Source organism: Theropithecus gelada, chromosome 1, assembly GCF_003255815.1.
Source record: "Theropithecus gelada isolate Dixy chromosome 1, Tgel_1.0, whole genome shotgun sequence".
Classification (NCBI taxonomy): Eukaryota; Metazoa; Chordata; class Mammalia; order Primates; family Cercopithecidae; genus Theropithecus; species Theropithecus gelada.
In genome coordinates, this window is record NC_037668.1 from 52072893 (window position 1) to 52089822 (window position 16930).

At 43.3% G+C, this 16930-nt stretch overlaps 1 protein-coding gene across 1 annotated transcript in view; it reads left to right on the forward strand.

Annotated features, from left to right (window-relative positions):
- Positions 1 to 3299, forward strand: part of NCMAP (non-compact myelin associated protein) — a 50439-nt gene extending 47140 nt beyond the window's left edge. Inside the window, exon 4 of the mRNA XM_025356324.1 lies at positions 1043 to 3299. Within this exon, the coding sequence (XP_025212109.1) occupies positions 1043 to 1184 (142 nt within the window). The 3' untranslated portion in view covers positions 1185 to 3299. The remainder of the gene's footprint in view (positions 1 to 1042) is intronic.
- The last annotated feature ends 13631 nt before the right edge of the window (positions 3300 to 16930 follow it).

Here is a 16930-nt window from a genome sequence, read left to right on the forward strand (position 1 = left end):
TGAGCTGAGATTGCACCACTGTACTTCAGTCTGGGCAACCAGGGTGAGACTCTGTCTCAAAAAAAAAAAAAAAATGTGTATATATATATATATGTCAGCAAGATGAAATATCATGAAGACATGAGAATTCATAATTGTTGGCCAGGCATAGTGGCACACACCTGCTATCCCAGCACTTTGGGAGGTCAAGCAGGAAGGATCACTTGCCCACTGTTCAAGACCAGCCTGGCCAACATGGTGAAACCCCATCTACACTAAAAATACAAAAATTTGGCTGGGTGCGGTGGCTCATGCCTGTAATCACAGCACTTTGGGAGGCCGAAGCAGGTGGATCACTTGAGGTCAGGAGTTCAAGACCAGCCTGACCAACATGTTGAAACCCCATCTCTAATAAAAAATACAAAAATTAGCTGGGCATGGTGACAGGTGCCTGTGATCTCAGCTACTTGGGAGGCTGAGGCAGGAGAATCACTTGGACCCAGGAGGTGGAGGTTGCAGTGAGGCAAGATCGCTCCACTGTACTCCAGTCTGGGTGACAGAGCGAGACTCTGTCTCAAAAAAAGAAAAAAAAAATTCATAATTGCTATTCATTATTGAATTTTATAGCATATTAAATGAAGCCAAGATATATGTTTTAAGTACATTCTCTTTTCAACTATGTAAAAAGTTCTTAAATATTTCTAGCAATAAACTTAGCAAGCATAATGAGGCTGGAAAATGTAACACATGCTACAACTTGGAACATAAAAAAATGTAATATCTTTATTTTTATCTTTTATATAGCCACCTCTGACATTTTACTCATTCCTTAATAGAAACAAATACAATTAAATATCTGATCTAAGTGAAAAAATTGAAGGGCAGACCAGCTGATGCCTAAGGTCCCTTCCAGTTGTAAAATTCTGCGGCGGCAAGTAAGCAATGTGATTTAATGTCCATGTTAATCTACATTAATCTGTTGGCCAGAACTGTAGTCACAGAGCCCGTTCCCCAAGGCATACCACGGGAAAGACTCAACCATGTGCACACTATCTCCCTACAGGAAAATGAGGACGAGGCGGGAACTGGAGCCCAAGGGCCCCAAGCCAACCACCCCTTCTGCCGTGGGTCCAAACAACAACGGCAGCCAGCACCCTCCAACTGTGACCTTCAGCCCTGTTGACGTCCATGTGGAGACTCGGTGACCTCTACCCTGGCGCTATCTCCGCCACTGTCCAAAGAGCCTCTCCAGAGTCAAGACCCAGAGGCACACTCTCTGGCAGCTTCAAGATGAGTTTCTTCTGGTCGGGTCACCAGAGACATCTTTGACGCAATCTCTGATGCTTCCAGCAATCCTCAACCTTGTCTGCCCTGCCCTCCCCCAGCTATGTCCACATCCTTGCTGCCACCCCACCAAAAAGCTGCAGAACATTCTTTTGTCATCTGATGAGGTAGAGCTATGTTGGGAATCCACCAATGTGGGCTTGGCTTTCCCCAGCACTGTAGTTAGACAGATAGACAGATAGCCCAGGAGCCAGATGTCAGGGAGCACTGCTGAGAGTATCACAATAGGATCTGTCACGGGGTTCATATCAGATGAAGCGCCATATCCACAGCTTCACAGAGCAAAACATTCAATCCCATAACCAGGCACAGGGGAACTAACTTGGACTAACTAACCAGAAAACCTTGTTAATGTATAACTTGTTCCAGTACTACATCTCCGCCTGCTGGCTCATGACGATTGCTCAGCACATATTCCCCTCTTGAAGAAAGGTTGCAAGAAGAACTAAATGATTCTCAAAAGATTTCTGCTTCATTAGTAAAGAGTGAATGAAGGAATAGGGTGACTCTGGGGAATAGTGGCCTCTAGGGTAAGAGCTTGTTGCATTGTCTGTGGGCCTGGAACAATCCTCGTGGTTGATCAGGGTCCTTCTCCCACTCTGGGCTGTATCAACCCTGACTGTCTCAGTCCTTGGCTCCCCTTTATCTGGATTCTGAGCAACCCTGACTGTCCTGTTAATGCCTTGCCTCCAAGGACCAGTATTTGGAGATTAATTAGATTACGACTCTATCTATGTTACCTTTGTCCTTCCTGGTCACCTTGCAGATTCAAGACATGTTCAAAGCAACACATTCACAACCATTTCTATTCTATAGAGACCTCATCTCTGACTCCTTAACCTGGAGAACAATCTACCAAGAAGAGAAAGTATTTGGAATTAAGAAATCCTACCATCCAAGCTCTACTTCCTGGTTGTGTGACCTTGGAAAAGTGACTCAACCTCTTTATATTCAGTTTCCTAACCATGAAGTGGAAATTATAACATCTGCCTCACTATAACAAGTGAAGGACTTAGGAAAACATCTGGAGCATGGTGCCTGGCACCCAGGAGATGCTTAATAAGTGGGAACCAGGATTTTTTTTCTTTTTCTTTTTTTTTTTTTTTTGACAGAGCCTCACTCTGTCACCTGGGATGGAGTGCAGTGGCACGCTCACAGCTCACTGCAGCCTTGAACTCCTGGGTTTAAGGGATTCTCCCTCCTCAGCCTCCAGAGTAGCTGGGACTACAGGTATGTGTCACCTCACCAGGCTAATTTTTTTATTTTTTATTTTTGTAGAGATGGGGTCTCGCTGTGTTGCCCAGGCTGGTCTTGAACTCCTGGCCTCAAATGATCCTTCTGCCTTGGCCTCCCAAAGTGCTGGGATTACAGGCATGGACTACAGTGCCCAGCCTAGGAGCCAACATTATTATTATTATTATTATTATTATTATTATTATAGGTTTTTTCCTCAATTGCAAGATAGACATTTCTTCACATTTTAATGATTCTGAAATCAGAACATATCTTGCAATTGATGGGTTCATTAATATAATTGTAGTTCTTTACTTCCTCTCAAAAAGTTGTTTTTAATAAATTATGTATCTTATAATCGATGGCATCTTGGAAACAAGGTAATAAATCTCTATTCTGTTATAGAGAATGACACACTTTGACATTTAACCTCAAATTTTAGGAGTCTCTCCCTCTTGGGGTCAGAAATCCCTTTTGAGGCTGGGTGTCATGGCTCATGTCTGTAATCCCAGCACTTTGGGAGGCTGAGGCGGGCGGATCACTTGAGGTCAGGAGTTTGAGACCAGGCTGCCCAACATAGCGAAACCCTGTCTCTACTAATAATACAAAAGTTAGCTGGGCATGGTGGCGGGCACCTGTAATCCCACTACTAGGGAGGCTGTGGCATGAGAATCACTTGAACCTAGAAGGCAGAGGTTGCAGTGAGCCGAGATCGTGCCACTCTGGGCAACAGAGTGAAACTGTGTCTCAAAAAAAGAGAAATCCCGGGCCGGGCGCGGTGGCTCAAGCCTGTAATCCCAGCACTTTGGGAGGCCGAGACGGGCGGATCACGAGGTCAGGAGATCGAGACCATCCTGGCTAACACAGTGAAACCCCGTCTCTACTAAAAATACAAAAAACTTAGCCGGGCGAGGTGGCAGGCGCCTGTAGTCCCAGCTACTTGGGAGGCTGAGGCAGGAGAATGGCGTTGAACCCGGGAGGCGGAGCTTGCAGTGAGCTGAGATCCGGCCACTGCACTCCAGCCTGGGTGACAGAGCGAGACTCCGTCTCAAAAAAAAAAAAAAAAGAGAAATCCCTTATGAGGGGAAATCAAGAGTCAGGGAGGTAAGAGGTCTGACCCAGGGTCACACAGCACATGACATCCCACTGGAAAAATACTCTGTGGAATAGCTCTGGAGAAATACTGGCAAATTCCTTCTCCCTGGTCATTATTTCTTCCTACTGTGTTTAAACATCCACCAAGTGCCAGGCACTTTGCAAGGTGATTTCACATAAAGTATCTCATAGGATTAAATTTTCCCAATAACCTGGGGAGGAATTATTTTTTCCAAAACAGATGAAATGTTCTGATTCAAAGAGAGAGAGAGAAAAAAAGTACTTTCCCAAAGTCACACAGCTAGTAAGTCACAAAGACAAGACTCAGAACCAGGTCTCTTGACTCCAAAGTCCGTCTGTTGTGCTGTATCACACTCCTGCCGGCCCGGCTCAAAGCACCACGGATTCTCTTATGCGCTGAACAGGAGGAGCACGAGTTTGTCCATGTGTTTGAGTAGAAATCAGGGTTCTGGCTTCCAGGCTGAAGGTGAGGGGAAAGCTACTTCTAACTCCTTTGGGCGTCCATGATCACGGCCAAAGGAGCCCCTTCTCAACACATCCAAGTGCTAAGGATTCCTGCTTCATTCACCCTACTACTCAGGCCCAAGGAGCAAGGGGTAGAATGGCATCTAACTAGAGCAAAGCCATTTATTTGAGGGCTCAAGCCATAAACAAATATGCTCCCCTAAACATATTCTGCTTGAAAAAGTTGTTTCAGGGCAGCTGTGGTGGTGCACGCCTGTAATCCCAGCCCTTTGGGAGTCAGAGGCAGTCAGTCACTCGAGCCCAGGAGTCCAAGACTAGCCTGGGCAACATGGTGAAACCTCGTCTCTACAAAAAATACAAAAATTAGCCAAGTGTGGTGGTGCACGCCTGTATTCCCAGCTACTTGGGAGGCTGAGGTAGGAGGATGGCTTGAGCCTGGGAGGCAGAGGTTGCAGTGAGCTGAGATCGCATCACTGCACTCCATCTGGGGTGACAGAGGCAGACCCTGTCTCAAAGCATATTTCAACCCTGAAACTAGACTCTTCTGCCCACAGTGCAGTCTTCTAGGGGTTACCCTCTAGTATATGTTCTCTTGGTAAACGAAGGCATGGAGATGGAGGAAAGAGTGGGAGATGGAGTGGTGAGGGCGAGGCAAATAAAAGGATTTGAGTGTCTCGTTTTTGACTAATGAAGATAACTCAGTAAACATCCTGTAAGAAGGGTTCCTATGTGCAAGTTGAGGTGCTACTAAGTACATTAAGACACAACTGCTGCTCTGAAGGAGTTAGCAGCTGGTCTCATGTGGGGACCTCACCACGTGGTTATGTATTTTGTTTCTGATGAGGTGCCTTTCTTAGCAGATGCTGCCTTGTTTGGCCGCTGAAGCAATCAAAGCTAATAAATGCTTAAAGAAAAATATCTGACAATAAAAAGGTTTAAATCAAACATGTGTTGAGTTGATTTCAGTTAAGTTTAGAGTTAACAAATACCTTTTCTAAAATTTCCTTTCCCTGACAAAATAGAGTCCTAAGACGGTCGGGCATGGTGGCTTATGCTTGTAACCCCAGCACTTTGGGAGGCCAAGGTGGACGGATCACTTGAGGTTAAGAGTTCAACACCAGCCTGGCCAACATGGAGAAACCCCGTCTCTACCAAAAATACAAAAAGTAGCCAGGTGTGGTGGTGGGCACCCATAATCCCAGCTACTTGGGAGACTGAGGCAGGAGAATCGCTTGAACCCAGGAGGCGGAGCTTGCAGTGAGCCGAGATTGTCCCACTGCAGTCCAGCCTGGGCGACAGAGCGAGATTCCATCTCAAAAAAAAAAAAAAAAAAAGTCCTAAGGGGAAGTCTTTTCAAACATTGTGTCATTTGCGTCATCACTTTTAAAGACTGAAGATGGGCTGGCTGTCAACAGACCTTTCTGTGAGTTGAAAAACTTGTTAACTTGCTCAGATATGACAAAAGAAATCCCATTTCACAGCCTATAGTTAGAACACAAGAGGCACTGACACGCCAAGGATGGGGACTGTTGGAGACCTTAGAATGAACCCTAAAACACCAGTAATGATGTTCACCATAAATGAAGCTCCTACTGTGTGCCAGGCAGAGAATAGACCCCTTATAACCACCAGCAACTTTAATCCTTATAACTCCTATCCATAGGAGCCATCATATCCTATTTTATGGCTCAGGAAACAGGTTCAGGAAGGTAACTTGTCCTTGAGTGATGCAATGAACATTTGTCATTCTTTTGGTGACTGTTGTCATGTTTGGGAAAAGGCCAGACTACCTCCTGCTATGAAAGCTGAAGAGCCCAGATACTTCTTTTCCCAGAATCCCTTGCAGCAAGGGTGAGGGACATGACCTGGACTCCTGCTAATCAGACTGATAGACACTCCTGCCATGGACTTTGCATCTAAAAGTTGGTAACATAAAGGGGCAGGAACTGTGCAGAATCTGCCCTGGTGGCATGTATATGGCGCCCTCCATTTCAAGAGGCAGCTATATCAGGGATTCTAGTAGCAGTACATTACTGAGTGTCCATAGGGTTGGCTATGTGAGTGATGCTCACAGCAATAGAAATGGTGCCTGCACCAGACGAGCTCTTTAGTGTGATTTAGACACACCTGCAGCATACCTCTGAGCCTAGCTTGGGTCTTCTGGAGATTCCAGCAACTACCTGAGCCCCTTATATCAGCAGAATCACTTCATGCTGTGTGTAGCTAAGAACTGAACAGCTGTAGGGAATTTGCTTATGGTCACCCACCTGGGAAGTGGCTTGCACTAGAACCCAGGACTCCAAAGCTCTTGTTTTTTTCCCTACAGATGCTTCTAGATGAGGCTGAGTCATCCAAGGATTCTACAGAGGGCTGTGGAATCTTGGAGAAAGGAGAGTTGTCTCCAACTGCAGGTATCCCAGAGACTTTGTGACTTGATGAATGTTAATGAAGGGGTATTGGCTGGGTGCGGTGGCTCACACCTGTAATCCCAGCACTTTGGGAGGCCGAGGTGGGCAGATCACTTGAGGTCAGAAGTTTGAGACCAGCCTGGCCAACATGGTGAAACTCCATCTCTACTAAATATACAAAAATTAGCCAGGTGTGGTGACATATGCGTGTAGTCCCTGCTACTTGCGAGACTGAGGCAGAATGGCTTGAACCCGGGAGGCAGAGGTTGCAGTGAGCTGAGATCACGCCATTGCACTCTAGCCTGGGCAACAGAGTGACTCTCCATCTCAAAAAAAAAAAAAAAAAAAAAGGTGGGGGAGGGGGAGTATTTAAAAAGAATCTGGGAGAATTGTTAGGATGCTTCTCAGTAAAGTTTTTTTTTTTTAAATTTAAGTGCAGTACACACACACAGACACACAAACACAGCTTGAAAAAATCTGCAGCTCAAAATATTTTCACAAACTGACAACATCCACATAACCAGCATGAAGATAAATAAAATATCAGCACCCCCGATATCTTCCTTTTCCTCCTATTCTGTTCACCTCTGACAGAGGTAAACACTCTCTTGACTTTCACCATGCTGGAACGACCCTGTCTGCAGGCTGAATGATACAATGTCAACTCTTCTGTTTCTGGTTTCTTTCTTACAACATTGTATTCATAATATTTATTCCTGTTGTCAGTGTAGTTGAAGATAATTCATTCTCCTTGCAGTAGTATTTCATTTTGTGAATATAACTATGTTTTATGTATCCATTCTGCTGTCTGATGTATATAAAATTTGTTTCTAGTGTGGGTCTGTAATGATAGTGCCACTGTGAACATTTTGGTCACTGTCCAGTGGTTCTACTATGAATATTTTGATGATTGTATATATGTTTCTGTTGGGAATATTTCCACTAGAGTAATTGCTAGGCCATAAGATATGTGTATATTCAGCCTCAGTCAACAGAGCCAAACAGTTCTCCAAAGAGTTGTACCAATTTCCATTCTTACTAGCAACGTATGAGAATTCCAGTTGCTCCCTATCTTTCACTAACACTATGATATCTCCAGCATCTTTAATTTTAGTCATCCTGATATGTGTGCCATGGTCTCTCATTGTGGCTTCAATTTGTATTCCCTGATGATTCATGGAATTGATCACTTTTTCATATGTTGTTGGCCAATTGAATTTCATCTTTTAAGAAGTTACTTTTCAGTCTATTTTTTGGTTTTACTTTTTTTTAATACAAAGTCTTGTTGTGTTGCTCAGGATGGCCTTGAACTCCTGACCTCAAGCAATCCTCCTGCCTCAGCCTCCCGAGTAGCTGGGATTACAGACATGAACCACTGTGATCAGCTAAGTTCATATATTTGTATTTGGTTATCTTCCATTTTTGTCATTATTTGTAGGTATTTTTCCTTTTTTTTTTTTTCTTGAGACAGAGTCTCACTCTGTCGCCCAGGTTGGAGTGCAGTGGCATGACCTCGGCTCACTGTAACCTCTGCCTCCCGATTTCAAGCGATTCTCCTGCCTCAGCCTCCCAAGTAGCTGGGACCATAGGCCTGCGCCACCACATCCAGCTAATTTTTTGTATTTTTAGTAGAGACAGGGTTTCACCATGTTAGCCAGGATGGTCTCGATCTCCTGACCTCATGATCCACCCGCCTCAGCCTCCCACAGTGCTGGGATTACAGGCTTGAGCCACCGCGCCCAGCCGGTCTTGATTTCTTGACCTTGCGATTTGCCTGCCTCAGCCTCTTAAAGTGCTGGGATTATAGGGGTGAGCAACCACACTGGCCACATTCTGGATATATTAATAAGTCCTTTGTTGTCCTATGGCTTGCCTTTTTAAGTTCCTTTTTTTTGAGACAGTCTCCCTTTGTAGCCCAGGCTGGAGTGCAGTGGTGTGATCTCGGTTCACTGCGGCCTCCACTTCCTGGGTTCAAGCAATTCTCCTGCCTCAGCCTCCCAAGTAGCTGGGATAACAGGCATGTACCACCACACCCAGCTAATTTTTGTATTTTTAGTAGAGACGGTTTTTCGCCATGTTGGCCAGGATGGTCTCAAACTCCTGACCTCAAGTGATCCACCTGCCTTGGCCTCCCAAAGTGCTTGGATTACAGGCATGAGCCATCTCTGGCTTGCCTTAAAAAAAAAAAAAAAAAAAAAAAGCAGCTCTATTGAGATAGAATTTATTTATAAAGTTCACCTTTGTAAAGGGCCCAATTCAGTGGTTTTAATATATTCACAGACTTGTGCAGCCATCACCACTATCAAATTTATCATCCCCAAAAGAAACTCCAGTGCCCGTTAGCAGTCACTTCCCACTGCCCTCTCTCCCCAGCCCCTGGCAACCACTACTCTACTTTTTGTCTCTATGGATTTGCCTATTCTGGACATTTCATGTAAATGGAATCACACTATGTGGTCTTTTGTGACTGGCTTCTCCTGGTTAACATAACTTTTCAACGTTCATCTATGTTGTAGCATGCATCAGTATTTCATTCCTGAATAATATTCCATTATATAGATATACCACATTTTGTTTGTCCATTCATCAGGTGAAGAACAACTGGGTTGTTCCCACTGTTGGGCTATTATAAATAATGGTGCTGTAAGGCTGGGTGCGGTGGTTCATGCCTGTAATCCCAGCACTTTGGGAGGCCGAGGCAGGCGGATCACAAGGTCAGGAGTTCGAGACCAGCCTGGCCAATATGGTGAAACCCTGTCTCTCCTAAAAATACAAAAATTAGCTGGACATGGTGGCCCATGCCTGTAATCCCAGCTACTCAGGAGGCTGAGGCAGGAAAATTGCTTGAACCCACAAGGCTGAGGTTGCAATGAGCTGAGATTGTGCCACTGCACTCTAACCTGGGTGACAAAGCGAGACTCCATCTCAAAAATAAACAAATAAATAATAATAATAATAACGGTGCTGTGAACATTATGTACAAGTTTTTGTGTAGACATAGGCTCTAATTCTCTTGGGCATATACCTTAGGAGAGGAATTGCTGCATGATATGATAACTCTATGTTTAACCTTTTGAGGAAATGCCAAACTGTTTTCTGAAGTGGCTCCAGCGTTTAATATCCTCACCAGTAATGTGTGAAGGTTCTGATTTCTCCACTTCCTCATTAACACTTGCTATTGTTCATCTTTTTTATTGTAGCCATCCTAATGAGCAGGAAATGGAACCTCATTGTGGTCTTGATTTGCATTTCCCTAGTGAATGATATTGAGCATCTTTTTCATGTACAGATTGGTGATTTTTATATCATTTTTGAACAATTGTCTATCCCTATTTCTTTGTTCATTTTTAAATTGGGTTATTTGATTTTTGTTGTTTTTCAGTTGTAAGAATTCTTTATATATTCTGGATACAAGCCCCTTATAAGGTATATAATTTGCAAACATTTTCTCCTATTCTGTGGGTTATCTTTTCACTTTCTTGGTGATATCCTTTGCAGCACAAATGTTTTTAAATTTTTTTTTTTTTTTTTTTCTTGAGACAGAGTCTTGCTCTGTCTCCCAGGTTGGAGTACAGTGGCACGATCTTGGCTCACTGCAACCTCCACCTCCCAGGTTTAAGCAATTCTCTTGCCTCAGCTTCCCGAGTAGCTGGGATTACAGGTGCGCACCACTGCTCTCAGCTAATTTTTGTATCTTTAGTAGAGACAAGGTTTCACCACGTTGGTCAGGCTGGTCTCAAACTCCTGACCTCAGGTGATCTGCCCGCTTCAGCCTCCCAAAGTGTTGGGATTACAAGCGTGAGCCACCATGTCCAGCCCAAACATTTTTAATTTTGACAAAGCCCAATTCATCTATTTTTGTCTTTTGTCACTTGTGCTTTTGATTTCACATCTCAGAAATAATTGCCTGATCCAAGGTCATGAAGATTTACTCCTATGTTTTCTTGTAAGAGTTTTCTAGTTCTAGCTCTTAAAATTTGGTCTATGATCCAGTTTGAGTAAATTGTTTTCTTTTTTTCTGAGCAAACTGAGGACCAAGTTATTGAGTTAATTTTTACATATGGTATGAGATAGGGGACCAGCTTTATCCTTTTGCATGTAGATATTCACTTGTCCTAGCACCATTTGTTGAAAAGACTCTTTTTTTCCCATCGAATTATCTTGGTGCTCTAGTCAAAAAACAGTTAACCATAAACATGAGGGTTTATATCCGGACTCTGAATTCTGTTCCATTATCTATATTTCTATTCTTCTGCCATTATCACACCGTGTTGATTTATAATAAGGAAGTGTGAGTCCTCAAACTTTTTCCTGTTCTCCCTCTTTGCTTTCCTTGTTCAAGATTATTTTGGGCCGTGCGTGGTGGCTCACGCCTGAAATCCTAGCACTTTGGGAGAGCCAAGGTGGAGGGATCACTTGAGGTCAGGAGTTTGAGACCAGCCTGGCTAACATAGTGAAACCCCATCTCTACTAAAAATTAGCCAGGCATGGTGGTGCATGCCTGTAATCCCAGCTACTTCAGAGGCTGAGGCAGGAGAATCACTTGAACCTGGGAGGCAGAGGTTGCAGTGAGCCGAGATCACACCATTGCACTCCAGCCTGTGGGACAAGAGCAAAACTCTGTCTCAAAAAAAAAAAAAAGATTGTTTTGGCTATTCTGGGTTTCTTGTATCTCCACATGAATTTTAGTATCAGCTTGTCAATTTTGCAAAAATGGCAACTGGGATTTTGATAGAAATTAAGTTGAATCTGTAGATCAAATTGGGTAGTATTGCCATCTTAATAACATTAAGTCTTTTGTTCCACGAACATGGATGTATTTTTATTTATTTTGGTCTTCTTTAATTTTTGCAAAGAAATTTTGGTTTTCAGTGTACAAATCTTTCACCTTTTTTGCTAAATATTTCCCTAAGTATTTTATGCTTTTTGATACTATCGAAAATGTTTTAATTTCCTTTTTGAATTTTTCACTGCTAGTGCATAGAAATGCAACTAATTTTGCCTGTTGATTTTGTATACTGCAATATTGAGGAATTTTTAAAATTCGCCCTAACAGGTTTTTGTGTGTGTGTGTGTGTGTGGGATCTTTAGGGTTTTTACATATGAGATCATGTCATCTGCAAATAGAGATCATTTCACTTCTTCCTTTACAATCTGGATACCTTTTATTTCTTTTTCTACCGAATTGCTCTGGCTTGAACTTCCGGTACTAGGTTGAATAGAGGTGGTGAGAGCAGGCATTTTTGTCTTCTTCCTGATCTTAGAGGAAAGCAACCAGTCTTTCATCATTAAATATGATGATGCCCATGAATTTTTCTACAGATGGCCTTTATTAGGTTAAGGAAATTCACTTCTGTTTCTAGTTTGAGTGTTTTTATCAGGAAATGGAGTTGAATTTTGCCAAATGCTTTTTCTATATTTATCAAGATAATTGCTGGGCGCGGTGGCTCACGCCTGTAATCCCAGCACTTTGGGAGGCTGAGACGGGCGGATCACGAGGTCAGGAGATCGAGACCATCCTGGCTAACATGGTGAAACCCCGTCTCTACTAAAAATACAAAAAATTAGCTGGGCGTGATGGCAGGTGCCTGTAGTTCCAGCTACACGGGAGGCTGAGGCAGGAGAATGGCGTGAACCCGGGAGGCAGAGCTTGCAGTGAGCTGAGATTGTGCCACTGCACTCCAGCCTGGGTGACAGAGCAAGACTCCGTCTCAAAAAAATAATAATAATAATCATCATCATCATATTATTTTCATCTGTTATTCTATTCATATGGAATATTACATCGATTGATTTTCATATGTTAAGCCCAACTCATTTCCGTGATAAATCCTACTTAGTCCTGGTGTAAAATCTTTTTTGTATGTTGCTGGATTCTGTTTCCAGTGTTTTGTTGAGGATTTTTGCATTTATATTTATGAGACATATAGGTCTGTAGTTTTCTTTTCTTATGATGTCTTTGTTTGGTTTTGGTATCAGAGTAATACTGGCCTCATAGAATGAGTTGGGAAGCATTTTCTCCTTTTCTATTTTTTGGAAGCATTGGTATTAATTCTTTAAACATCTGGTAGAATTTACCAGTGAAGCCATCTGGGTCTGAGCTTTTCTTCATGAGAAGTGTGTTGTTTTTTGATTACTATTACTAATGTATTCTTTTGAGTTGTTATAGGTATATTCAGGTTTTCTATTTCTTCTTAAGTCAGTTTTGGTAACTTGTGTCTTTTCAGGAATTTGTTCATTTTATCTAGGTTAGTTAGTTTCTTGGCATACAATTTTTTATAGTATTCCCTTATAATCCTTTTTTTTTTTTTTTTTGAAAGATCAGTAGTGATGCTGTCTCTTTCATTCCTGATTTTAATAATTCAAATCTTTTCTCCTTTTTTCTTTGTTCAATTGAGCTAAAGCTTTGTCAATTTTCTTGATCGTTACAAAAATCAAAGTTTTGGTTTTGTTGATTTTTTTCTCTATTATTTTTCTATTCTGTGTCTGCCTTTTTATATCTCTTAATGGTTTCTTTTAGTGAAAATACATTTTAATCTAAATGTTATCAATGTTTTCCTTTATAATTAGTGCTCTTTGTATTCTGCTTAAGACATCATTGCCTACCTAAAGGTTTTGAAGATTTCTCTTCTAAAAGTCACATTGTTTACTTTTTATATCTGGATATGTGATCAGTCTGAAATTGATTTTGCCACGTGTGGGAGGTGGGGTCAAGATTCCTTTCTTCCATACAGATATCTGATTGACTAAGAATCATTTGTCAAGAAGATTATTCTTTTCCTGTGTTACCGTAGCATCACCTTATGAACTGAGTGACTGTATATGTGTGGTTTCTGTGGCAAAGATAGGTCAGGTAGGGTAAATAAAGGCAAGAGTAAAACTTTGAAGTCAAGGAAAAACATTCAGTTCATTTGTTCCTCCTTTCTTACCTTTTTTTTCAAGAAATGGGATCTTGCTACGATGCCCTCAAACTCCTGAGTTCAAGCAATCCTTCTGCTTGAGTAGCTGGGACTACAGGGGTGCCACTGTGGCCAGCATCTTTCTTGTTTACTTTTATAAGTGCATACCAGTCATTGGAGTTAACATGATGAGCAAGATAAACATGGTCCCTGACTCACCTGTGGTCCTTAGAACTTATCCCCTGTATTAAGTCTGTTCTCACACTGCTCATAGAGACATATCTGAGACTGGGTAATTTATAAAGGAAAGAGATTTAATTGACTGACAGTTCCACATGGCTGGGGAGACCTCACAATCATGGTGGAAGGAGAATGAGGACCAAAGGCACATCTTACATGGCAGCAGGCAAGAGAGCATGTGCAGGGGAACTCCCCTCTATAAAACCATCAGATCTCATGAGACTTATTCACTATCATGAGAACAGAATGGGAAAAACCAGTCTCCATGATTCAACTACCTCCCACTGGATCCCTCCCACAACACATGAGAATTATGGGAGCTACAATTCAAGATGAGATTTGGGTAGGGACACAGCCAAACCATATCATCCTCTACCAGAGAAGACAGACAATTAAACAAACAACCACAATACAGAACAATTTCTTTTGCAATAGGAGGAAGTTGAAGGTGTTATATACACCTCTTGCTGAGGCACCTAGCTCAGTCTGGAGTTTCATAGATTGGGAGTGGGAATCAGGAACGGCTCACCAGAATAAATAACATATAAACTAAGAGTAAAAGATTGAGTAGGAGCCAAAGGCAGTGGCTCATGCCTGTAATCCCAGCATTGTAGGAGGCCCAGGCAGGAGGATTGCCTGACACCAAGAGTCCAAGACCTACCTGGGCAAGTTAGGAAGACCCTGTCTAGAAAAAAAAGAAAAAGCTGGCATGGTGGTGCATGCCTGTAGTCCCAGCTACTTGGGAGGCTGAGGCAGGAGGATCACTTGAGCCTGGGAGTTTGATACTGCAGTGAACTATGATTACGCCTCTGTTCTCCAGCCTGGGCAACAGAATGAGGCCCTGTCTCAAAGAGACAAAACAAAACAGATGGAGTAGGGCTAGGCACGGTGGCTCACGCCTGTAATCCCAACACATTGGGAGGATGAGGCGGGAGGAACACCTGAGGTCAGGAGTTCGAGACCAGCCTGACTGACATGGTGAAATTCTGTCTCTACTAAAAATACAAAATTAGCCAAACGTGGTGGAGAAGCCTGTAATTCCAGCTACCTGGGAGGCTGAAGCAGGAGAATTGCTTGAACCTGGGAAGCAGAGGTTACAGTGAGTCAAGATCAAGATTGTGCCATTGCACTCCAGCCTGTGCAACAAGAGTGAAACTCCATCTTAAAAAAAAAAAAAAAAAAAAACTCAGATGGAGTAGCAGTGAGTGAAAGCAAGTGAGAGAAGAAGATAAAGAAGAGAGCTCTGGGCCAGGTGTGGTCACTCACGCCTGTAATCCCAGCACTTTGGGAGGCCGAGGCGGGTGGATCACCTGAGGTCAGGAGTTCAAGACCAGCCTGGCCAACATGGTGAAACCCCATCTCTACTAAAAACACAAAAATTAGCCAAGCATGGTGGCAGGCACCTGTAATCCCAGCTACTCAGGAGGCTGAGGCAGGAGAATCGCTTGAACCTGGGAGGCGGAGGTTGCAGTGAGCTGAGATCACGCCACTGTACTCCAGCCTGGGCAACAGAGCAAGACTCCGTTTACAAAAAAAAAAAAAAAGAAGAAGGAGAAGGAGAAGGAGAAGAAGAGAGCTCTGCAGGAGAGAAAAGCTTCGGTTTCGCAGAAGCCCAAAGGAGATAGTGGGAGATGGGCTGGGAAGAGAAAGGAGGCTGAAGGATCTTCATTCCTTGGCTATTTTGAAGGCAGTGGAGAGCCACTGAAAATGCTTGAGTGGGGAAGTGGCAAGATCAGATGTGTGCTTTAAGGAGATTAATTCTGCTACAATGTGCAGAATGGATTGGTGTGGGAGAGACTGGAGGCTGGGAGAACAATTTAGAGCCTATTGCAAGAAGTAACAGGCGCATCTGTGTATCTGTTAGTTTTAAAATGCCTTTTCCAAATAGCCCACTAATTGTTAAGTTTTGTTCTTTTTCTTTTTTTAAGTAGCTATTTGTGGGTGTGGAGTAACCCAACAAAAATGTCTCCAGGAATCGTCTCAGGCCCACTGAATGGGGGCACACAGCAGGGGCATTGTCTCAGCTCTGTAGCCCTTTGTCTCAGGACACCCATTCCCTTCACAGAAAATTTCCTGGCAAAGCAGCAGACTGCTGTGGTTCAGCAGATACTACCGTCCTGGCCACTGCCAGACTGTCCACATTTCGGAGAAGCAGGTAGAAACAAGACTGACCTTCAGGTCTCTGGTGATATGAAACCCTCTTTGTCTGACTTCAGCTCAGCTATTATCAGGAAGGGTCCCTCACTGGCTCAAATTTAATCTCTTGAATACATTTTACCTGGGCCCCCATGCGCTTACAGAATGCTGCAGTGGCTTAATTGATCTCAGAGAAATATAACAACCAACTTACTCATTCTTTCCAGCTTTCCAGTTCTTGCCCTGGAAGGCCCATGAGAGTAAAAGGGATTTCAAAAAATTAATATATGTGTCATTACCTCGAATTGAAGGATCTGTGAATTGGACAGTTTGCTCCACTTAATAAAGAAAAAAGGGGGATAAGAGGGTGATGTTTATTTCATTTTGTTTGTCTCTCAATCCCCAGACGAGATGGTTCTACCATTCTCTCCAATTCATGGCACACTGTCATCCTTTTTTTTTTTTTTTTTTGAGACGGAGTCTCGCTCTCTCACCCAGGTTGGAGTGCAGTGGCCGGATCTCAGCTCACTGCAAGCTCCGCCTCCCGGGTTTACGCCATTCTCCTGCCTCAGCCTCCCGAGTAGCTGGGACTACAGGCGCCCGCCACCTCGCCCGGCTAGTTTTTTGTATTTTTTAGTAGAGACGGGGTTTCACCGTATTAGCCAGGATGGTCTCGATCTCCTGACCTCATGATCCGCCTGTCTCGGCCTCCCAAAGTGCTGGGATTACAGGCTTGAGCCACCGCGCCTGGCCGGCACACTGTCATCTTTAACCAGGTAGAGCCCCTCTTGTTTTATAATTTTTTTCTACTTCATCCTGCAAGCGATTCTCCTGCCTCAGCCTCCTCGGTAGCTGGGATTACAGGCAACTGCCAAACGCCCGACTAATTGTTTTGTATTTTCAGTAGAGATGGGGTTTCACCATGTTGGCCGGGCTGGTCTCAAACTCCTGACCTCAGGTGACCTTCCCACCTCAGCCTCCCAAAGTGCTGGAATTACAGGTGTGAGCCACCGTGCCCGGCTCCACTCCTACTTTTCTTCCCCACTATAGACATCCCCCTCTAATTTCTTTTCTTTTTTTTTTTTTTTTTTTTTTTTTTTTTTTTTTTTT